The 24848-nt window shown below is 48.4% G+C and overlaps 1 protein-coding gene across 1 annotated transcript in view; it reads right to left on the bottom strand.

Annotated features, from left to right (window-relative positions):
• The window catches only part of LOC131401616 (neuroblastoma breakpoint family member 9-like), a 74610-nt gene extending 53565 nt beyond the window's left edge, over positions 1-21045 (bottom strand). Inside the window, exons 1-3 of the mRNA XM_058536888.1 lie at positions 20910-21045; positions 18790-18892; positions 17775-17989 (exon numbers count right to left, since the gene is read on the bottom strand). Of these exons, the coding sequence (XP_058392871.1) occupies positions 17775-17989; positions 18790-18892; positions 20910-21045 (454 nt within the window). The remainder of the gene's footprint in view (positions 1-17774; positions 17990-18789; positions 18893-20909) is intronic.
• Between the last annotated feature and the right edge of the window lie 3803 nt (positions 21046-24848).

Consider the following 24848-nt stretch of genomic DNA (forward strand, 5'->3'; position numbering starts at 1 on the left):
CTTATGGGAAACTGAGGGGCCAGAAGTGCTACAGAATCAGACTCTGTGGTTCTTCAGGGAGGTAAGAGAGTGCACAATCCTATGTCACACACCCCTCAGTGGCTTCTGGCCCCTTCTCCCTATTGAAACATGTGTATATTTCTACTGTGAAATGAATACATATTCTCAGAAAGTGGGCTAACCAAAGACCTCAGATAGGCTGAGGCCAATCCAAGTCAGGCTCAGGCGGGGTCCTGGCCCACAGGGCCTGCTCCACGCTGAGATGGGCTCCCCTCTCTCCTGCCCTCTACACATCTCCATTCTCATCAAGGTTTGTTTAACCGTTTCTTACACGTGTCTTTGTGTATCTGTTACCATTTTGTCTTCCAGATCGCATACTCTACCTGACTCTCATCATGGATTCATCCAACCTCCTTCTAACTGCTTTCTCTGATTCTATCCTCTCCTCACCATCCAATGTGTCACCCGTCTTATTACTCCCAATCCAGTTTCATCCCATGCCTGCTCTGCTGTGAGAACTTCCTCTCCCTTCTCTGCTACACACACTCTCAACTCCTCACCTTCCTTTGCACTCCCTCCTCCTTTCCTCTGGTCCCTCTTTCTTCTCCAACATCATTTCCCACAGCTCCCTTCTACAAATCCTCTGGAGTCAGCCTACCCCTCTCCCCACACCACGCCAGCCCTGCACCACGTGCCTCTTCTAGCTTCCAGCTCTTTTTCCACAAGCACGTTACATCCTCCATATTTCCTGGAGACAGTTTATTAATCATAATTTAGGACATATAATAAGATTTTATGATAACACATATTGGGCTAAAGAGTAAACCCTCTGAAATTAACAAATCTGCCTGGTAAAAGAATCACCAAAACGAGGTCTCATCATTCTCAAGAGTTACTTTGAATCAAGGTCTAAGGTTGTTTTAATTATCATGGCTGATTGCATCATGTTGTTTTATCTCTCTCTTCCCAACTGCTAGGCTTTATTAAACCTATGCTTTGAATATTCTTTGCATTTGCAGGAGAACAGGGAGAACATTGTACTGAACTTCTGAAGGGCTGTCCCATATTGTTGGTGTGGCAGGTGGGCAAGAGCCCTCAATAAAAGATCATGTTATGATTTAGGTTGTGTTCGCATTGTTTCCAGAGCGTTTCTCCCTGTACAGAGAGGATGGGGTGGAGCAGACCATCTGTGGCCCCACTGCTGCTATACACACTGTTTACATGTTGTCATTAGTGAACCCCCACACAGGACAGATGCGTGTAGAATTGAAACGTTCCCTTCATTTATCTCAGCCCATCCGCGTGGGGGAATTTGTTTTCTCCTGGTGCATTTTGAAGGATGGCCTGACAAGGCCGGGCGCTGTCACACGCATCACACTCCTGAGAGGTGTGTCTGAGCCTTTCTCCTCCTCCTCATGGGAACCAGACCTGGCTGGCAGCGTAACTGAGATGGAGCTATGTGGCTTTACAAGGATGCCAGGACAAACCTGAGTCAGAGCAGGAAACCCCTGAGGACAGGGGGTGGTGAGAGACAGAGATCTCTCAGCCCTGACTGATTTTCCATGGAGAGAGAGTCTCATGGAGCTGCAGCTCCCCCTAGAGGGGCTGGATGAGACTCTGGCTCTGCTCACAGGACAAAGTGCACTGAGACAGTAGGAGTTGGCAGATCTATATGAGTGGCCACAGGAGGTCTTTGGACCAGTATTCAGACTTTTCTGTTTAAGCTCAAAAATTGTTTGACACAACTTGCAACAAAGGAAAAAGAAGAGGGTGAGCACCATCCTTGCTTAGTCTATGACAGTCTGACTGCTGACAGCAGGGGACAGGGCCTGAGCAGGGAGTCAGGCCAACGAGCGGCCTATGACCCACTGTGCGCTGGCTGGGTGTTTTGGGCTAGTGAAGTGACCTTCCTGAACCTCAGCCCCCTCAGCTCTAACATGAGATCCCACACCTAGTTGAGAGTGTCGCTGTGAGGACCAAGTGGATTAGGGCGTCCATGGAGCTCGCTTGCTAAGGGGCATGGCAAACAACAGATGCAAAAGAACTGTGTGTTACATTTTTGTTTTGTGAATTGTTGTGGTCCTCAGAAAGCCTCTGATCCTTTGCACCTCAGGGAGGAATGGGAAACAGGCGAGAGGATGGTCCCAGTGTGAAAAGACACTTACCGACCCAAAAAGGCTGAGGGACATAGCGTTCATAGCCAATTTCACTATAAAATAGAGTGAGTAAGGAACACCACCAAGTTTCTTGCTCTTCCTACAAGCTGATTTGATGAATAAAGTCCCCTAAATATCCAACTGCTTCTCCCAGATGAAAAGGTCAAAAAATAGCCTCTGTGAGAGGAAATGGAAACTGTGTTTTCATCTAGAAACTCTATGAAATTGTTGCCCCAACGAGATGGTGCTCACCAGGAAGGACTTTTCTGGATATCACGGAGAGGGGAACCACTCTACTCTGCTCATAAATTAGGTCAATACCCCCCTCAGGTACACAGGTTGCTGATAGTTTACGTGAGATGATACGACGGAGACTAGACATGTGATTGAAACTACAAGCCACAAACGGAAGAAATGAATGGTGTTGCACAAAGGATGAAAACCATGGCCATCTGTGGAGGATGAAAGATCAGAACGAGAGATTTGGCTTCATTGAAACCACAGGCACAGGCAGGATTTGGTGCTCAGGGTCTGGTATCGAAATGCTTCAGAGGGAGGTAGGCAACGCAGGGGGAAAACTTTGAGCTCTGAAACAAAATAAAGGATGTTGCAAATACGGAGCAGAATGCAAACTTGTGTGGAAAGCTAGAGAGTTTGTACAAAACTATTCAGGAAATGCAAGCAAAAACATCATGTCTTGAGTGTGAGAAGTTTTATGAGGAAAAAGAGAGCTATGTTACACAAATTACGCTAGGTGGCATAATGACGGCTGACATTTTGCCATTATCCCTCCATTCCTTCTCTCGAACCTGACTTGATAGGAACAGCCTGCACCTGTGAGAGATGCCAGGCGACAGGTGACCAGATTGGGACAAAAACGTTCTCTGGCCACAGGATGCAATCTTAAAATTAAATCCAAGAGCACGATTCAACCCAGAACCAGTCTAGTCTACAGAACCTGTTTGCAGGGTTGCATCTCTCAGTCAGTGCAGGTTGGTGGATTCAAAGAACATACAGCCTACCAGGGACGCACCAACACTGTATGCCCTTTACAATGGGAATACTCACCGCGTGCATCCAAGGCGGAGAAGAATTCCTTTCCATCAAACGCCAATGAGGAACTTGTGTAAGGCCTATAAGAGGCTGCCAGGTCATGGCCAATTGAACGAGTGAAATACCATTCATCCAGGAAGTCCCGTGGGACTTCAATCTTCATTATTAACAGCAGATGCCTGCTGAGGCTTCTGGGGTAGGAAGAATACAAGATTAAACGAGAGGGATTAGGAAATACAGAATAGGAGAATTGGATTAGAAGTGAGGGATAAGGAAGTGGTCAAAAAAAACAAAAGAGAAGAGTGCATCAAGGGAGATATAGGAAAATTCCCCACACCGGAAACAACTGTAGTTGAAAAGTGAATGGGAGAGAGAGGCAGATCATTAGAAAGATACGGAGAGAGAGAGAGAAATGGGGGTTGGAGGAGAGACGGCAAGCAGAGGATGATCAGAGCAGTGAGGAGAAAACGAGGTCAGGAGGAAGGAGACCGAGCTACCCCAGTACACAAGAGTCATGACGCACCTACTCTCAGAAAACCAGAAAGGTGGCATCAACACTTTTGCAGAAACATTCTTGAAAGCTATTGACACTTGCCAAATCAGCGGCCACGGTAGCGTTGGAGACTCTTAGAAGTCTGGAAGCTTCAAGGTGACTTTCTCTCAATACGGTCGAAGGTGATGGATTTTTTTTTTTTACTCATCACCTCCTTGGCCAAGATATACCTGCCACAGTGCTAATGCCAAACAGGCAGAAGCATAATTGTGTCCTATGCCGGTGGTCCTCACCAGGAGAGAACGGGACAGGGCAAGCAATCCTCTGGCTGGTTAGTACACCTGCATCAACTGATTACAGGTGACTACATTGGAGAGAGGTCAAGCAATTGGCCTCTGGAAGGCGCAGAGTCGAAAAGGACAACTTTTCGAATAGGACACTTGCGGTGAATTGGGTCTAGTCAGCACTTTCTGATTTTCCTGGATCTGAGATCCCCAGATGTCCCCTTAACATGAAGTCCCACGATTCTTGAGACTTACCTGGAAGACATGCGGTGATGGTCTTCCTCGTCCCCAAGATCAGGATGGTTTTCTACAAAGAAATTCAGAAAGGGTCAGTCACATTAAGTAGTTCCCCCTTGGAACATTATCGTCCAACATTCAGTCCTGGCACAGGGACATCCTCAGTGTGACAACAGGATACCGTAAGAGCCATATTCCAGGAGACCTCAGGTGGGGTCTTGTGAAACCTTGTGATTCGCTCCCCTGAGCCACTGGGAATACATCCCTGATCGGGTAGACCCTCATCACAACACCGTATCTCTGGTCTGTGTCAAAATTCCCAGATATCTTTCCCTCACATATTCTGGGGAACAAGCTTAACAGCATTGTCACAGAATTACTGCATTATGCAGCCTTTTCTCACCAACAAACTAGTCTTCGAGTGTTCAGAGGAAATCCTACACTGAGAGTAGAGTGACGAGGGGATCTACAAGCCTTGGCATCCAAACACATTTTTCAGGCTAGGCAGAAACGTGGGACACTCTTGGGGATGGCGAATGCCAAGGCATAGGCTGGCATGAGGGAAACACACAAGCAAGGGATCGGTAGAGGTGTTTAGGGTCAGTCGTCGGTGGACTGCATAGGAACAAAGGCCCAGAGAAAGGCGATACAGAACGGGGCGAAGAACAGTGAAGCCTAGGTAAGTCTTTGATGGAGACAGTTACAGGGATGCCAATCGCACTGGGTAGGCCTAGAATCTGAAGGGATACGCTTCAGGCATGAAACGCAGGGCATTGAAGGTGAGGAGAGACATTTCATGCCCGAAAGGGTGTCGGACGGAACCGTTGCTATTCGTTGCAGAGGTGAGTTGTGGATGTCATGCCAGCTTTGGGTCCAGTGATGTGAGAGTGGGGCCAGGGTGACAGGGGCGCATCCTGGGAATGAGGAAGGGAGCGCAGCTCCCTGAACCACATCTTGTTTGGCTTGAACCACTCCTAGAACTAATTCAGTTCAATGTGTGTGTCTGCACAGCCAGAGGAGTGGAGTACAAAGAAAGTTGGCTGAGCAGGGAGTCCAGCTGGAGCTTGAAGACGTGCACGATGGAATACTCACTGGCTGCATCCGGAACAGAACAGACCTCCACCTGATCGACACAGAACACGGAGGTGCTCGTCTGAGTCCAGTAGGAGTCCGATCGGCCAACATCAACTGAGTATGTCCCATAGTACTCGTCGAGAGATGGTGTCGGGAGCTGAAGCTCTCCCATCGGTGGCAGATCCCTGCTCATCCTGGTGGGGTAGGGAGGACTAAAGGTGAAACAAGAGGGTTTGGGAAACACACTGTCCTAGCGCTGGTTTCCCCAGAAGGCAGAAGGGTCCGTCAACAGAAAAGAAATGGGAAGACCTCGTCAAGGGAGAGGAAACAATCCTCCAATATCTGGGGACAGAGTAGTTTGGAAATGGGACTATCAGATAGGCAGCGTGATAAAAGAGAGACATAGAGACAGAGAGAGAGAGAGAGAGCAAGCAGAGGTAGCTAGGAGCACTGAGCAGAAAATGAGCTCGTGAGTAAGGAGACCGAGCTCCCCCAGTACACAAGAGCCATGACGCACCTACTCTCAGAAATCCAGAAAGGTGGCGTCAACACTTTTGCAGAAACATTCTTGAAAGCTATGCACACTTGCCAAGTCAGCCGCCCCAGTAGCATTGGAGACGCTTAGAAATCTGGAAGCTTCAAGATGTCTTTCTCTCAATACAGTCGAAGGTGATGGATTTTTTTTTTTTACTCATCACCTCCTTGGCCAAGAAATACCTGCCACAGTGCGAATGCCAAACAGGCAGAGGCATAATTGCATCCTATGCAGGTGGTCCTCACAAAGAGAGAATGGGACAGGGCAAAAATCCTCTGGCTGGTTAGTACACCTGCATCTACTGATTGCAGGTGACTACATTGGAGAGAGATCAAGCAATTGGCCTCTGGAAGGCGCACAGTGGAATAGGACAACGTTTCGAATAGGACACTTGCGGTGAAATTGGTCTAGTCAGCACTTTCTGATTTCCCTGGATCTGAGATCCCCAGATGTCCCCTTAACATGAAGTCCCACGATTCTTGAGACTTACCTGGAAGACATGCGGTGATGGTCTTCCTCGTCCCCAAGATCACGATGCTTTTCTACAAAGAAATTCAGAAAGGGTCAGTCACTTTAAGCACTGCCCCCTTGGAACTTTATCGTCCAACGTTCAGTCCTGGCACAGGGACATCACTATCCTCAGTGTGACAACAGGATACCTTAAGAGCCATATTCCAGGAGACCTCAGCTGGGGTTTTGTGAAACCTCATGATTCGCTCCCCTGAGCCACTGGGAATACCTCCCTGATCGGGTAGACCCTCATGACAACACCGTATCTCTGGTCTGTGTCAAAAGTCCCGGATATCTTTCCCTCACATATTCTGGGGAACAAGCTTAACTGCATTCTCACAGATTACTGCACTATGCAGCCCTTTCTCACCAGTCACACTAGTCTTCGAGTGTTCAGAGGAAATCCTACACTGAGAGTAGAGTGACGGAGGGGATCTACAAGCCTTGGCATCCAAACGCATCTTTCAGGCTAGGCAGAAACGTGGGACACTCTTGGGGATGGCGAATGCCAAGGCATAGGCTGGCATGAGGGAAACACACAAGCGAGGGATCCGTAGAGGTGTTTAGGGTCGGTCGTCGGTGAACTGCATATGAACAAATACCCAGAGAAAGGAGATAGAGAACGGGGCAAAGAACAGTGAAGCCTAGGTACGTCTTTGATGGAGACATTGACAGGGATGCCAGTCGCACTGGGTAGGCCTAGAATCTGAAGGGATATGCTTCAGGCATGAAACGCAGGGCATTGAAGGTGAGGAGAGACATTTCATGCCCGATAGGATGTCGGACAGAACCGTTGCTATTCGTTGCAGAGGTGAGTTGTGGATGTCATGCCAGCTTTGGGTCCAGTGATGTGAGAGTGGGGCCAGGGTGACAGGGGTGCATCCTGGAAATGGGGAAGGGAGCACAGTTCCCTGAACCACCTCTTGTTTGGGCTTAAACCCAGTCCTTGAACTGATTCACTTCAATGTGTTTCTGCGCAGCTAGAGGGGTAGAGTTCAACGAAAGTGGGCTGAGCAGGGATTCCAGCTGTAGCTTGAAGACGTGCCCGATGGAATACTCACTGGCTGCATCCGGAACAGAACAGACCTCCACCTGATCGACACAGAACACGGAGGTGCTCGTCTGAGTCCAGTAGGAGTGCGATCGGCCAACATCAACTGAGTATGTCCCATAGTACTCGTCGAGAGACGGTGTCGGGAGCTGAAGCTCTCCCATCGGTGGCAGATCCCTCCTCAGCCTGGTGGGGTAGGGAGGACTAAAGTTGAAACAAGAGGGTTTGGGAAACACACTGTCCTAGCGCTGGTTTCCCCAGAAGGCAGAAGGGTCCGTCCACAGAAAAGAAATGGGAAGTCCTCGTCAAGGGAGAGGGAATAATCCTCCTCTATCTGGGGCCAGAATAGTGTGGAAATGGGACTACCAGATAGGGAGCGTGAGAAAAGAGAGACACAGAGACAGAGAGAGAGAGAGACAGAGAGCAAGCAGAGGGTGCTCAGAGCACTGAGCAGAAAACGAGCTCGTGAGCAAGGAGACTGAGCTCCCCCAGTACACAAGAGCCATGACGCACCTACTCTCAGAAAACCAGAAAGGTGGCGTCAACACTTTTGCAGAAACATTATTGAAAGCTATGCACACTTGCCAAGTCAGCCGCCCCAGTAGCATTGGACACTCTTGGAAATCTGGAAGTTTCAAGGTGATTTTCTATCAATACGGTCGAATGTGATGGATTTTTTTTTTTTATTCATCACCTCCTTGGCCAAGTAATATCTGCCACAGTGCTAATGCCAAACAGGCAGAGGCATAATTGCGTCCTATGCCGGTGGTCCTCACAAAGAGAGAACGGGACAGGGCAACAATCCTCTGGCTGGTTAGTACACCTGTCTCAACTGAATGCAGGTGACTACATTGGAGAGAGATCAAGCAATTGGCCTCTGGAAGGCGCACAGTGGAATAGGATAACTTTTCGAATAGGACACTTGCGGTGAAATGGGTCTAGTCAGCACTTTCTGATTTCCCTGGATCTGAGATCCCCAGATGTCCCCTTAACGTGAAGTCCCACGATTCTTGAGACTTACCTGGAAGACATGCGGTGATGGTCTTCCTCGTCCCCAAGATCACGATGCTTTTCTACAAAGAAATTCAGAAAGGGTCAGTCACTTTAAGCACTGCCCCCTTGGAACTTTATCGTCCAACGTTCAGTCCTGGCACAGGGACATCACTATCCTCAGTGTGACAACAGGATACCGTAAGAGCCATATTCCAGGAGACCTCAGGTGGGGTCTTGTGAAACCTCGTGATTCGCTACCCTGAGCCACTGGGAATACCTCCCTGATCGGGTAGACCCTCATGACAACACCGTATCTCTGGTCTGTGTCAAAAGTCCCGGATATCTTTCCCTCACATATTCTGGGGAACAAGCTTAACTGCATTCTCACAGATTACTGCACTATGCAGCCCTTTCTCACCAGTCACACTAGTCTTCGAGTGTTCAGAGGAAATCCTACACTGAGAGTAGAGTGACGGAGGGGATCTACAAGCCTTGGCATCCAAACGCATCTTTCAGGCTAGGCAGAAACGTGGGACACTCTTGGGGATGGCGAATGCCAAGGCATAGGCTGGCATGAGGGAAAAACACAAGCAAGGGAATGGTAGGGGTGTTTAGGGTCGGTCGTCGGTGGACTGCATAGGAACAAAGGCCCAGAGAAAGGAGATAGAGAACGGGGCGAAGAACAGTGAAGCCTAGGTACGTCTTTGATGGAGACATTGACAGGGATGCCAGTCGCACTGGGTAGGCCTAGAATCTGAAGGGATACGCTTCAGGCATGAAACGTAGAGTATTGAAGGTGAGGAGAGACATTTCATGCCCGATAGGATGTTGGACAGAACCTTTGCTGTTCGTGTTGCAGAGGTGAGTTGAGGATGTCATGCCAGCTTTGGGTCCAGTGATGTGCGAATGGGGCCAGGGTGACAGGGGCGCATCCAGGGAATGAGGAAGGGAGCGCAGCTCCCTGAACCACCTCTTGTTTGGCTTCGAACCAGTCCTAGAACTAATTCAGTTCAATGTGCGTGTCTGCACAGCCAGAGGCGTGGAGTACAAAGAAAGTGGGCTGAGCAGGGAGTCCAGCTGGAGCTTGAAGACGTGCACGATGGAATACTCACTGGCTGCATCCGGAACAGAACAGACCTCCACCTGATCGACACAGAACACGGAGGTGCTCGTCTGAGTCCAGTAGGAGTCCGATCGGCCAACATCAACTGAGTATGTCCCATAGTACTCGTCGAGAGACGGTGTCGGGAGCTGAAGCTCTCCCATCGGTGGCAGATCCCTGCTCATCCTGGTGGGGTAGGGAGGACTAAAGGTGAAACAAGAGGGTTTGGGAAACACACTGTCCTAGCGCTGGTTTCCCCAGAAGGCAGAAGGGTCCGTCCACAGAAAAGAAATGGGAAGACCTCGTCAAGGGAGAGGAAACAATCCTCCTCTATCTTGGGACAGAGTAGTGTGGAAATGGGACTATCAGATAGGCAGCGTGATAAAAGAGAGACACAGAGACAGAGAGAGAGAGAGAGAGCAAGCAGAGGTAGCTCGGAGCACTGAGCAGAAAATGAGCTCGTGAGCAAGGAGATCGAGCTCCCCCAGTACACAAGAGCCATGACGCACCTACTCTCAGAAATCCAGAAAGGTGGCGTCAACACTTTTGCAGAAACATTCTTGAAAGCTATGCACACTTGCCAAGTCAGCCGCCCCAGTAGCATTGGAGACGCTTAGAAATCTGGAAGCTTCAAGATGACTTTCTCTCAATACAGTCGAAGGTGATGGATTTTTTTTTTTTACTCATCACCTCCTTGGCCAAGAAATACCTGCCACAGTGCGAATGCCAAACAGGCAGAGGCATAATTGCGTCCTATGCCGGTGGTCCTCACAAAGAGAGAACGGGACAGGGCAACAATCCTCTGGCTGGTTAGTACACCTGCATCTACTGATTGCAGGTGACTACATTGGAGAGAGATCAAGCAATTGGCCTCTGGAAGGCGCACAGTGGAATAGGACAACTTTTCGAATAGGACACTTGCGGTGAAATGGGTCTAGTCAGCACTTTCTGATTTTCCTGGATCTGAGATCCCCAGATGTCCCCTTAACATGAAGTCCCACGATTCTTGTGACTTACCTGGAAGACATGCGGTGATGGTCTTCCTCGTCCCCAAGATCAGGATGGTTTTCTACAAAGAAATTCAGAAAGGGTCAGTCACTTTAAGCAGTGCCCCCTTGGAACTTTATCGTCCAACGTTCAGTCCTGGCACAGGGACATCACTATCCTCAGTGTGACAACAGGATACCGTAAGAGCCATATTCCAGGAGACCTCAGGTGGGGTCTTGTGAAACCTCGTGATTCACTCCCCTGAGCCACTGGGAATACCTCCCTGATCGGGTAGACCCTCATGACAACACCGTATCTCTGGTCTGTGTCAAAAGTCCCGGATATCTTTCCCTCACATATTCTGGGGAACAAGCTTAACTGCATTCTCACAGATTACTGCACTATGCAGCCCTTTCTCACCAGTCACACTAGTCTTCGCGTGTTCAGAGGAAATCCTACACTGAGAGTAGAGTGACGGAGGGGATCTACAAGCCTTGGCATCCAAACGCATCTTTCAGGCTAGGCAGAAACGTGGGACACTCTTGGGGATGGCGAATGCCAAGGCATAGGCTGGCATGAGGGAAAAACACAAGCAAGGGAATGGTAGGGGTGTTTAGGGTCGGTCGTCGGTGGACTGCATAGGAACAAAGGCCCAGAGAAAGGAGATAGAGAACGGGGCGAAGAACAGTGAAGCCTAGGTACGTCTTTGATGGAGACATTGACAGGGATGCCAGTCGCACTGGGTAGGACTAGAATATGAAGGGATACGCTTCAGGCATGAAACGTAGAGTATTGAAGGTGAGGAGAGACATTTCTTGCCCGATAGGATGTTGGACAGAACCTTTGCTGTTCGTGTTGCAGAGGTGAGTTGAGGATGTCATGCCAGCTTTGGGTCCAGTGATGTGCGAATGGGGCCAGGGTGACAGGGGCGCATCCTGGGAATGAGGAAGGGAGCGCAGCTCCCTGAACCACCTCTTGTTTGGCTTCGAACCAGTCCTAGAACTAATTCAGTTCAATGTGCGTGTCTGCACAGCCAGAGGCGTGGAGTACAAAGAAAGTGGGCTGAGCAGGGAGTCCAGCTGGAGCTTGAAGACGTGCACGATGGAATACTCACTGGCTGCATCCGGAACAGAACAGACCTCCACCTGATCGACACAGAACACGGAGGTGCTCGTCTGAGTCCAGTAGGAGTCCGATCGGCCAACATCAACTGAGTATGTCCCATAGTACTCGTCGAGAGACGGTGTCGGGAGCTGAAGCTCTCCCATCGGTGGCAGATCCCTGCTCATCCTGGTGGGGTAGGGAGGACTAAAGGTGAAACAAGAGGGTTTGGGAAACACACTGTCCTAGCGCTGGTTTCCCCAGAAGGCAGAAGGGTCCGTCCACAGAAAAGAAATGGGAAGACCTCGTCAAGGGAGAGGAAACAATCCTCCTCTATCTTGGGACAGAGTAGTGTGGAAATGGGACTATCAGATAGGCAGCGTGATAAAAGAGAGACACAGAGACAGAGAGAGAGAGAGAGAGCAAGCAGAGGTAGCTCGGAGCACTGAGCAGAAAATGAGCTCGTGAGCAAGGAGATCGAGCTCCCCCAGTACACAAGAGCCATGACGCACCTACTCTCAGAAATCCAGAAAGGTGGCGTCAACACTTTTGCAGAAACATTCTTGAAAGCTATGCACACTTGCCAAGTCAGCCGCCCCAGTAGCATTGGAGACGCTTAGAAATCTGGAAGCTTCAAGATGACTTTCTCTCAATACAGTCGAAGGTGATGGATTTTTTTTTTTTACTCATCACCTCCTTGGCCAAGAAATACCTGCCACAGTGCGAATGCCAAACAGGCAGAGGCATAATTGCGTCCTATGCCGGTGGTCCTCACAAAGAGAGAACGGGACAGGGCAACAATCCTCTGGCTGGTTAGTACACCTGCATCTACTGATTGCAGGTGACTACATTGGAGAGAGATCAAGCAATTGGCCTCTGGAAGGCGCACAGTGGAATAGGACAACTTTTCGAATAGGACACTTGCGGTGAAATGGGTCTAGTCAGCACTTTCTGATTTTCCTGGATCTGAGATCCCCAGATGTCCCCTTAACATGAAGTCCCACGATTCTTGAGACTTACCTGGAAGACATGCGGTGATGGTCTTCCTCGTCCCCAAGATCAGGATGGTTTTCTACAAAGAAATTCAGAAAGGGTCAGTCACTTTAAGCAGTGCCCCCTTGGAACTTTATCGTCCAACGTTCAGTCCTGGCACAGGGACATCACTATCCTCAGTGTGACAACAGGATACCGTAAGAGCCATATTCCAGGAGACCTCAGGTGGGGTCTTGTGAAACCTCGTGATTCACTCCCCTGAGCCACTGGGTATACCTCCCTGATCGGGTAGACCCTCATGACAACACCGTATCTCTGGTCTGTGTCAAAAGTCCCGGATATCTTTCCCTCACATATTCTGGGGAACAAGCTTAACTGCATTCTCACAGATTACTGCACTATGCAGCCCTTTCTCACCAGTCACACTAGTCTTCGCGTGTTCAGAGGAAATCCTACACTGAGAGTAGAGTGACGGAGGGGATCTACAAGCCTTGGCATCCAAACGCATCTTTCAGGCTAGGCAGAAACGTGGGACACTCTTGGGGATGGCGAATGCCAAGGCATAGGCTGGCATGAGGGAAAAACACAAGCAAGGGAATGGTAGGGGTGTTTAGGGTCGGTCGTCGGTGGACTGCATAGGAACAAAGGCCCAGAGAAAGGAGATAGAGAACGGGGCGAAGAACAGTGAAGCCTAGGTACGTCTTTGATGGAGACATTGACAGGGATGCCAGTCGCACTGGGTAGGCCTAGAATCTGAAGGGATACGCTTCAGGCATGAAACGCAGGGCATTGAAGGTGAGGAGAGACATTTCATGCCCGATAGGATGTCGGACGGAACCGATGCTATTCGTTGCAGAGGTGAGTTGTGGATGTCATGCCAGCTTTGGGTCCAGTGATGTGCGAGTGGGGCCAGGGTGACAGGGGCGCATCCTGGAAATGAGGAAGGGAGCACAGTTCCCTGAACCACCTCTTGTTTGGCTTCAAACCAGTCCTAGAACTAATTCAGTTCAATGTGTTTGTCTACACAGCCAAAGGAGTGGAGTACAAAGAAAGTGGGCTGAGCAGGGAGTCCAGCTGCAGCTTGAAGACGTGCATGATGGAATACTCACTGGCTGCATCCGGAACAGAACAGACCTCCACCTGATCGACACAGAACACGGAGGTGCTCGTCTGAGTCCAGTAGGAGTGCGATCGGCCAACATCAACTGAGTATGTCCCATAGTACTCGTCGAGAGACGGTGTCGGGAGCTGAAGCTCTCCCATCGGTGGCAGATCCCTCCTCAGCCTGGTGGGTTAGGGAGGACTAAAGTTGAAACAAGAGGGTTTGGGAAACACACTGTCCTAGCGCTGGTTTCCCCAGAAGGCAGAAGGGTCCGTCCACAGAAAAGAAATGGGAAGTCCTCGTCAAGGGAGAGGGAATAATCCTCCTCTATCTGGGGCCAGAATAGTGTGGAAATGGGACTACCAGATAGGGAGCGTGAGAAAAGAGAGACACAGAGACAGAGAGAGAGAGAGACAGAGAGCAAGCAGAGGGTGCTCAGAGCATTGAGCAGAAAACGAGCTTGTGAGCAAGGAGACCGAGCTCCCCCAGTACACAAGAGCCATGACGCACCTACTCTCAGAAATCCAGAAAGGTGGCGTCAACACTTTTGCAGAAACATTCTTGAAAGCTATGCACACTTGCCAAGTCAGCCGCCCCAGTAGCATTGGAGACGCTTAGATATCTGGAAGCTTCAAGATGACTTTCTCTCAATACAGTCGAAGGTGATGGATTTTTTTTTTTTACTCATCACCTCCTTGGCCAAGAAATACCTGCCACAGTGCGAATGCCAAACAGGCAGAGGCATAATTGCGTCCTATGCCGGTGGTCCTCACAAAGAGAGAACGGGACAGGGCAACAATCCTCTGGCTGGTTAGTACACCTGCATCTACTGATTGCAGGTGACTACATTGGAGAGAGATCAAGCAACTGGCCTCTGGAAGGCGCACAGTGGAATAGGACAACTTTTCGAATAGGACACTTGGGGTGAAATGAGTCTAGTCAGCACTTTCTGATTTTCCTGCATCTGAGATCCCCAGATGTCCCCTTAACGTGAAGTCCCACGATTCTTGAGACTTACCTGGAAGACATGCGGTGATGGTCTTCCTCGTCCCCAAGATCAGGATGGTTTTCTACAAAGAAATTCAGAAAGGGTCAGTCACTTTAAGCAGTGCCCCCTTGGAACTTTATCGTCCAACGTTCAGTCCTGGCACAGCGACATCACTATCCTCAGTGTGACAACAGGATACCGTAAGAGCCATATTCCAGGAGACCTCAGGTGGGGTCATGTGAAACCTCGTGATTCGCTCCCCTGAGCCACTGGGAGTACCTCCCTGATCGGGTAGACCCTCATGACACCACCGTATCTCTGGTCTGTGTCAAAAGTCCTGGATATCTTTCCCTCACATATTCTGGGGAACAAGCTTAACTGCATTCTCACAGATTACTGCACTATGCAGCCCTTTCTCACCAGTCACACTAGTCTTCGCGTGTTCAGAGGAAATCCTACACTGAGAGTAGAGTGACGGAGGGGATCTACAAGCCTTGGCATCCAAACGCATCTTTCAGGCTAGGCAGAAACGTGGGACACTCTTGGGGATGGCGAATGCCAAGGCATAGGCTGGCATGAGGGAAACACACAAGCAAGGGATCCGTAGAGGTGTTTAGGGTCGGTCGTCGGTGGACTGCATAGGAACAAATACCCAGAGAAAGGAGATAGAGAACGGGGCAAAGAACAGTGAAGCCTAGGTACGTCTTTGATGGAGACATTGACAGGGATGCCAGTCGCACTGGGTAGGCCTAGAATCTGAAGGGATATGCTTCAGGCATGAAACGCAGGGCATTGAAGGTGAGGAGAGACATTTCATGCCCGATAGGATGTCGGACGGAACCGATGCTATTCGTTGCAGACGTGAGTTGTGGATGTCATGCCAGCTTTGGGTCCAGTGATGTGCGAGTGGGGCCAGGGTGACAGGGGCGCATCCTGGAAATGAGGAAGGGAGCACAGTTCCCTGAACCACCTCTTGTTTGGCTTCAAACCAGTCCTAGAACTAATTCAGTTCAATGTGTTTGTCTACACAGCCAAAGGAGTGGAGTACAAAGAAAGTGGGCTGAGCAGGGAGTCCAGCTGCAGCTTGAAGACGTGCATGATGGAATACTCACTGGCTGCATCCGGAACAGAACAGACCTCCACCTGATCGACACAGAACACGGAGGTGCTCGTCTGAGTCCAGTAGGAGTGCGATCGGCCAACATCAACTGAGTATGTCCCATAGTACTCGTCGAGAGACGGTGTCGGGAGCTGAAGCTCTCCCATCGGTGGCAGATCCCTCCTCAGCCTGGTGGGTTAGGGAGGACTAAAGTTGAAACAAGAGGGTTTGGGAAACACACTGTCCTAGCGCTGGTTTCCCCAGAAGGCAGAAGGGTCCGTCCACAGAAAAGAAATGGGAAGTCCTCGTCAAGGGAGAGGGAATAATCCTCCTCTATCTGGGGCCAGAATAGTGTGGAAATGGGACTACCAGATAGGGAGCGTGAGAAAAGAGAGACACAGAGACAGAGAGAGAGAGAGACAGAGAGCAAGCAGAGGGTGCTCAGAGCATTGAGCAGAAAACGAGCTTGTGAGCAAGGAGACCGAGCTCCCCCAGTACACAAGAGCCATGACGCACCTACTCTCAGAAAACCAGAAAGGTGGCGTCAACACTTTAGCAGAAACATTCTTGAAAGCTAGGCACACTTGCCAAGTCAGTGTCCCCGGTAGCATTGGAGACTCTTAGAAATCTGGAAGCTTCAAGATGACTTTCTCTCAATACGGTCGAAGGTGATGGATTTTTTTTTTTTTACTCATCACCTCCTTGGCCAAGAAATACCTGCCACAGTGCTAATGCCAAACAGGCAGAGGCATAATTGCTTCCTATGCCGGCCGGTGGTCCTCACAAAGAGAGAACGGGACAGGGCAAGCAATCCTCTGGCTGGTTAGTACACCTGCATCAACTGATTGCAGGTGACTACATTGGAGAGAGATCAAGCAATTGGCCTCTGTAAGGCGCACAGTGGAATAGGACATCTTTTCGAATATGACACTTGTGGTGCAATGGGTCTAGTCAGCACTTTCTGATTTCCCTGTATCTGAGATCCCCAGATGTTCTCAACATGAAGTCCCACAATTCTTGAGACTTACCTGGAAGACATGTGCTGATGGTCTTCCTCGTCCCCAAGATCAGGATGGTTTTCTACAAAGAAATTCAGAAAGGGTCAGTCACATTAAGCAGTTCCCCCTTGGAACATTATCGTCCAACGTTCAGTCCTGGCACAGGGACATCACTATCCTCAGTGTGACAACAGGATACCGTAAGAGCCATATTCCAGGAGACCTCAGGTGGGGTCTTGTGGAACCTCGTGATTCGCTCCCCTGAACCACTGGGAATACCTCCGTGATCGGGTAGACCCTCATCACAACACCGTATCCCTGGTCTGTGTCAAAAATCCCAGATATCTTTCCCTCACATATTCTGGGGAACAAGCTGAACTGCATTCTCACTGATTACTGCACTATGCAGCCTTTTCTCACCAGACACACTAGTCTTCCAGTGTTCAGAGGAATTCCTACACTCAGAGTAGAGTGACGGAGGTGATCTACAAGCCTTGGCATCCAAACGCATCTTTCAGGCTAGGCAGAAACGCGGGACATTTTGTGGATGGCTAATGCCAAGGCATAGGCTTGATGACTACAGCTACCAAAACGGATTATTGGATCCATTGTACAGGTAAGGAGATCGATATGGAAGAAGTAACAACCAATCTCCCGCCCACTGTTAGTAAAGTCAACACTCAGGCTAGAGCCTGGGAAAGCCCATGCTTTGGCCAGGTCTCTTTTCACTCTAACAAGCTGTCTGTCATGTCCTCTTTTCTGTGCTCTAACACTGCCTCTTGCTCTAAAGCTCACGCTCTATCAGGAAGGGAACAGACACTTGGAGCAGCATGACCTCCACCCTGTAAATATCTCCTCTCTGCTCCCACCCAGCCAGTCCTGACCCTATCATGGCCCCAAGTGTGGTGTGGAAACCAGGACGGCTTGTCAAAACATTACAAGGGGAGCTGTGGAGTCTCTTGTGAGCCAGGCACCTTTGAGAGCAGTTCAGTGCACTCAGGGCCTGTGGCCACCTTACCTGAGCTGAGCACACCGGCAAGGCGCTTGGCCAACCCGCATCCCTCAGCCAGTTGCTCTCCGAAGCCTGGCCCCTGGTCGTCATCAGGGTCGTCATGTGTGAGGAGGTCACTGAGGTGCTGATGGAGTAGGACCGACACTTCTCTCCCTTCCTGTACCTGGTGCCGTAAATGGGTCAGTTGTTGCTCCTGATCTCGAATTCGGATATTGTATTCCCTAAGGTGGGACAGAAGAGAACATTTCAGAGTCAAAAGGGATGAGTGATAGATTCTAAAGGTTTTCAAGAAGATTTCTGTGGGAATTTCCTCCAAGGAGTCCTCAGAGAATTCTGGCACATGTGTGGTGACTTGTCGGTGGCAAAGAGAAAGAAGAAGGTAAAATATAAGCTTCCTCTGGATCAGAGAGTTCTCCTGTAGATTCCTGGAGATCCTAGTCATTGTTTCCTTCATCAACAAAGCCAGCCGTCTTCCTAAACCTGCTGTAAAAACACGTCTCTTCAGTTCTTCACTTCAGCCGTGCCCGTTTCTATGTGGAAATACACACAGTGCATTATGCAGTGAGTGGACACCAAGCCAGACACAGAAATGTGGACAGGACAGCTGGTGTTCGCTGGAAAGAACACAAGAAAGACAGGGTGCAGGAGACAGCATTCTTTTGAAAAAAAAAATGACAAACTGTAGTGCATCAGGAGGTGAGTATGTTAAAGGTAAATGAGGTGACGATGGCACAACACTGAATGGACTAAAGGCCACTGAATTGTTCACTCTCATTTGTTCAAATTTACGTCATGTGAGTTTCAGTTCAATAATTTATGTTTTTGAAAAAAGAGTGAATGAGCCTCTGAATAATTGGGGTCCATAATTTTCCAATTATTTTTCTCTAATTGTTTTATAAATATTTCTGCACATGTGCCTGCCATGTACATTTCTGCCTTCTACTGGCCCAAAGTTGCTCCTTGCCCCACTTCAGAGATTCCTACCCCTTCCCCCCAGCCTCCCCACACACACTCCCCTTACCTGAGCTTCTCAGCTAGCGCCCACTGCTCTGCCAGCTTCCCCTCCTCAAGATGCAGCTTCTCCCCCAGCACAGATTCAACGAGGTCTTGGTACTCTCCACACTCTGAGAAAAGACAGAGAGGCCTGCTCAGTGGAAAGCTGGCCATGCTGCTGTGGTCACCGCCTTCAAGGGAGGACGCAGGGTCCATCCCGGGACAGACATAACCCCAGCACCAGGCTCTACGCTGGGATTTCCACATCTTATTCCTCAGCCTCCCAACTACTACGCGGCATTTGGTTACTCCCCATTTTAGAGCTGAGGAAAGAGAAGCTCCAAGGCACAGAAAGTAACTAGACAGATTAACTGGTATTTGGCAAGGTCAGTATTCACATCCCCTGAGACTGACCCTGAGTCCTGGGCCACTTTACCAAGCCTTGCAGGCTCTTAAGGGAAACACTGAGCAGGCGCACAGAGTAGCGATTTCCTGTATGCTTGGGAAAGCCCCGGGAACTATACTGACTGTTGGTTCCCTTGAGCTCAGAATTTCAAGCACAAGTACCTCAAAGATAAAAACATTTACGTGGGTGCAATTCTGAAAAATATAATACATTAGACCATAAATTCCTGAAGGAAATATGCACAGATACTAATCAAGTTTGTGTTAAACTGAAAGTAGCAGAAGGAAGAACTAATAAGTACTGTTTACTCTGTGACAGCAACTGTTTTAGGAGCGTTACAGAAATCACTCACGTGATTCATTGCAACCAGTCAAAGAAGTAGGTACTATGATAGCACCGTATTACCCGAGGATGAATCTGAGGCTCAGAAAGATACACAGCTTGGATTGGAGCCCGGGAAGACCGGCCCTGAGTCCGTGCTCTTCACCACTGCACCATGTTACCTTGACACCCAGGCTTAAATGAGATCTTTCTTCTTCATCATCTTCAAAATTTGTTTCCTACGGCTATGCTATGATTATAAGGAAAGATGTAAATAAAACTTAGTTTGTCCTTTCCTGAAAGCTCTTCTCTTCACATTTTTAAATGGCAGGCTTCAGTTTTTCTCTGTATCAGTGATTTTTAATCACCACCTCCACAATGGCTTATTGAAAAGCAATTGTAGGATATGACACAAATTCAGGCTCAGAGTTGTCCAGACTCCTTCGAAACACTCCATTGTGCAGGTGCCCAGGTTCTCACGATGCCTTTCATCACCACAGCCCAGTCTTACTGAACAGGCAATCGAGCTTCCAATTTTGAGACTGACTGGGGGAGGGAAGGGCCTGCCTCACACACTGGCTTGAGTTTTTCCTGGGGCTAGGGGTCTCCTCCACCTACCCTCATTCTCACTTTGGGCACATGTCTCGCAGCCTAGATTCTCCAGGTCACCGGGACCTGCTGGCTATCCAGCATCCCTGAGGGTTCACCAGCTGAGAGAGACAGAGGGGGTGGTATGCAAATTCTGATTTCCACAGAAACAGCCTCAACCTCACCACAGGTGTCCAATGGTTTCCTTGGACTCAGGAAGAACAGCCAGTGCCCTGGAAGCAGGGCTTCCCTCTCACCAGGCTGTTCCCTGTCTTGATGGTGTCACTCACAGATACCACAGTTTCAGGGAGGAGCAGCCTCATCTTTAAGCTCCTTTAAAGCAGGTCCTATCACCTGTGTTCCCCAGTGTGCACTATCACCAGTTTCTGCAGTGTAAGTAGCACAGTGCTTTGCCACCGGGACCTCAGAGAAGTCTGAACTGATGGGTTCATTAGTTCCAGACATTTAGGCCAACAGTGATGCAGGATCTGATACAGGACAGAAAGGATGCTGAGAGAAACAGTCTAGCCCTTTCCCGAGAGAAGCAGGCAGTTGTGTGGCTGCACCAGCAATCCATATCTGGAACTTTATTCTAATTCCACCCTACACCACACTGCAAACCTGAAAATGTTACTAAACTCTTTGTGCCTCAGTGTCTCCATCCCCAGCAAACTGAGGGTAAAATACCCCCTTCTACTTTTCCTGGATTGTGGTCAGAATGAAGTTTATTTGGACAAAGGGAATAGAAGATAAAGTCTGGAGAGTGTTCAGTATTTTAGAGGGAAGACAGTGATCATTCATCCCTTTGGTGACCATGGCCCTGTAGGACTTACTATATTTCTGCAGCTCCTTGGCCAGAGAGTAGGTCGTAGCTTGGGATACAAGGAATTTCTCCATGAGGTCTTGGAAGTCCTGCTCGCTTTTTGCCAGCTGGGAATGCAATTCTTGGTTGATTTCATGGACCGTCATTTCTGCCCTCGGATCAGACACAGAGCTAAGACATACTGCCATGGTGACGTGTGGCAGAAGAGGTAGAGCCAGGGACTGCTAGAGAAATCCAAACACATAAGGTTAAAAACAAGTGAAATCAAACAAAAACCAATACAAAAAAACAAGTGACATCAAACAGGTTTCATCAGGCCTGATCCAGGAATTCCTACCCTACCGTTGGGAACAACTTGATCGACGCCCCACAACACTTGAGAGTCCGTAACTGTCCAAACAAGGGTCAAGATGCCAGAGCTCAGAGCCACAGGCACTGCCTGTAGCTCAGACTCAGACAGGAGTGATGGAGAGAGCACCCAGCGCGCCAGTTAACGGTCTGGAGTTGCCATAGCAGAATTGGAAGGTGTGGGGTGTCATGGAATCCTAGGAGCCCCTGCCTTCCAGTTGCCTAGGCCACGCTGACAAACAAGGCTGCCTGGTCTCTTCTGAAGGTCACCACCGATGGGGACCACCCCTCAGCAGCCACTCTCAATAGCTGTCTACCCTTGTGCTGATCTACCAAAAATATCTAAGCACAATTCTCCCTGTTCCATCTTGTGTGCATCTAAAAACATCAAGACAGAACAGTTTCCTGACAAATTTTATTTTCTTAAGCACTGGCATGAAGTCACCCCATGTTCTCTTTAAATTAAAAGAGATCTTAAGGCTTTTCCACACGTGAAAGATGTCAAACTTTTAGATTCTCATGATGTTCTTCTCTGGGTCTTCTCCAGTGTTTTCTACATCCATTAAAAAGGACAAAAACCAGAGTACGATACTAAGTGAAGGAAGAGTTAATTTAAAAATTATTTTCTGTCCTGACTCTCTCAGCAGGCTACTTGCTGCATCCCTGTCTTATGTCGACTTCTTACCCCTCACTGGGGCACCATGTTGGCTTATCATTAAACTGAAGTCTGAGTGACAACCTTACCTCCTAAAATCCTTCTCTATGAGTGGGTTGCTTTTTTGTTGTTTTTTTAATGTCAGTAAACACCCTCTCTCATACTTCTCGTTCATGGATATCATTCTTGTCCCACAAGAGCTCTTTCCAAGCTATGAAAATGATTACAATAGTTTATGTGTCTATCCTGAATACGGGTAGTGGCCATTTCTTTTGGGAAGACTTGTAAACCTGATGCTATTTTTTATGTCTTCATTCATTTCACTCACATGTTGAACAGAACAGGGATCAAGAGCAGTTTCTATGGAACATTGCTTGACACATCTCTTTGAATTGTCATCATGCTATTGAGCTGTGGTTGTAGTCCTCTAACAGGACATGGAAGTTCAAGGTCACGGGTCAGGGATGGTTGATGATTCACAGTGTACGTGTGCAGTGGGGTTCAGTGACAGAGAAGCTGGGATTGAGGAGAGAGGGACAGGCAGGGAAGGGAAAGTGATGCCCTGAAGGTCCTCCTCACTTTCTGGTCATCTGTTGCCACCTGCGTCTTGTGAGCCGGAGACTTGGGAGACCCCCTCTGGCACTGGTCTCTTCAGTTTAGCTGCTGGACTTGCCTGAACTGAGGGTGAGAGGGGTGTGACCACGTACCACTGAGCATTTATGTCCAGGTCAAGGACAGAGCACTGCATCGACCGCTTTTGAAGCCCATCTTCTCCCCACCCCACGCCATCCTCCAACAACACTGTGTAACGATATTGGTGTGTGAGATCCATCCAAAGCTTTCAAGAAATCTATTTTTTGGTGTCTGTTGGGCCTGACGTGCTTTTCTTTATGTCTCAAATGCCTGCGATACTGGGCCGTACTGTCCTGAACTTGTACGGACTTGCTAACTCTCTGTTTTTTCCTTAGCTGGGTAGAATGTTTATAAGATTTTCTTACTTAAACCCCACTGTTGAAGTTTGAATGAGTAATAATAGGATTTATTGTGTAAGGTGAGAACCTTGGAGAAGACTGGTCGCATCAATGAGCAAAAAAAGGAAATTTAACTTCCATTCAAAGCAAGCTAGAATTTGAAAGTAGGGCTCTAACTGTTTTCAAGGTGAACTGTCAGGTGCCTCAGTCATATGCCCCCAAGGGCTTGTGTCTCTGCTGTAAAATGAGTGAAGTCAAAATGGGGTCAGATGAGCCAGGTCCCCTTCCATTCTACAGTCCTCCAACAGTTTCTCCTCTGCTTTAGAGACTGGATTGAAAATATCCTTGTTGTTCGGCTCTGTCCTACTTTTGTGTTTTGGGTAAAAGTTATACAGCTCAATGTTTCCTACCCCCAAGTTGATCATTATAAGAATCGCTTGGATCCAAAGCAATACTTGAGACAAAAGAACAAAGCGGGAGGTATCATACTCCCTGATTTCAAAATACACTACAAAGCTATAATAATCAAAACATCCTGATACTGGCAGAGAAACAGACACACAGATCAATGGAAGAGAACTGAGAGCCCAGAAATACACGCTCACATCTAGGGACAGCTAATTTCTGACAAAGGATCCAAGGACTTACAACAGAGAAAAGAAAGTCTCTTCAATAAATGGTATTGAGAAAACTGGATTGCCACACGCAAAAGAATGAAAGTAGACCGTTACCTTCCATCACACAGAAAAATTAACTCAAAATGCGTTAAAGACTTGAAAGGAAGACCTGAAGCCATAGAAAACATAGGGAGTATGCTCTTTGACCTTGGTTTTAGCAGTATCTTTTTGAATATCATGTCTCCTCAGGCAAGGGAAGCAGAAGAAAAAAGTAAACAAATGGGACTACATCAAACAAGAATGCTTACCTTATGGTTGGGAACAACTTGATTTACACCCCACAACACTTGAGAGTCCGTAACTGTCCAAACAAGGGTCAAGATGCCAGAGCTCAGAGCCACAGGCACTGCCTGTAGCTCAGACTCAGACAGGAGTGATGGAGAGAGCACCCAGTGTGCCAGTTAACGGTCTGGAGTTGCCATAACAGAATTGGAAGGTGCGGGGTGTCATGGAATCCTAGGAACCCCTGCCTTCCAGTTGCCTAGGCCACGCTGACAAACAAGGCTGCCCGGTCTCTTCTGAAGGTCACCGCTGATGGGGACCACCCCTCAGCAGCCACTCTCAATAGCTGTCTACGCTTGTGCTGATCTACCCACCTGTGTCTTTCCAAAAAATATCTAAGCATAACTCTCCCAGTTCAATCTTGTGTGCATCTAAAAACATGAAGACAAAATAGTTTCCCAACAAATAAAATGTGTTGGGAAGTTAAGCACGGAAAGGGAAACCATCCACAAGACGAAAAGACAGTTACCAATTGGGAGAAGATATTTGCAAATCATATATCCGATAAGGGGTTAAAATCCAAAATATATAAAGAATTAATACAACTCCACAACAAAACAAACAAATGGAAACAACCGGATTAAAAAATGGGCAAGGATCTGAATAGACAGTTTTTCAAAGAAGATGTTCACATGGCCAAAAGGCACATGAAAAGATGTTCAACATCACTAATTATTAGGGAAATGCAAATCAAAACCGTAATGAGATATCACCTCATGCGTCTTCAAATGCCTATCACTAAAAAGCCAAGAAATACGTGTTGGAGAGGTTGTAGAGAAAAGTGAACCCTCATATATTGCTGGTGGGAATGTAATTGCTGCAGCCACCATAGAAAACAGCATGGAGATTCCTCAAAAAAATTAAAAATAGAACTACCCTATAATCCAGCTATTCTATTTCTGTGTATTTATCCAAAGAACACAAAATCACTAATTCCAAAAGATTTATGCACCCCTATGTTCATGGAAGCATTATTCACAATAGCCAAGACTTGGAAACAACCTAAGTGACCATTA

This window comes from Diceros bicornis, chromosome 4 (assembly GCF_020826845.1).
Source record: "Diceros bicornis minor isolate mBicDic1 chromosome 4, mDicBic1.mat.cur, whole genome shotgun sequence".
In the NCBI taxonomy this organism is placed as follows: domain Eukaryota; kingdom Metazoa; phylum Chordata; class Mammalia; order Perissodactyla; family Rhinocerotidae; genus Diceros; species Diceros bicornis.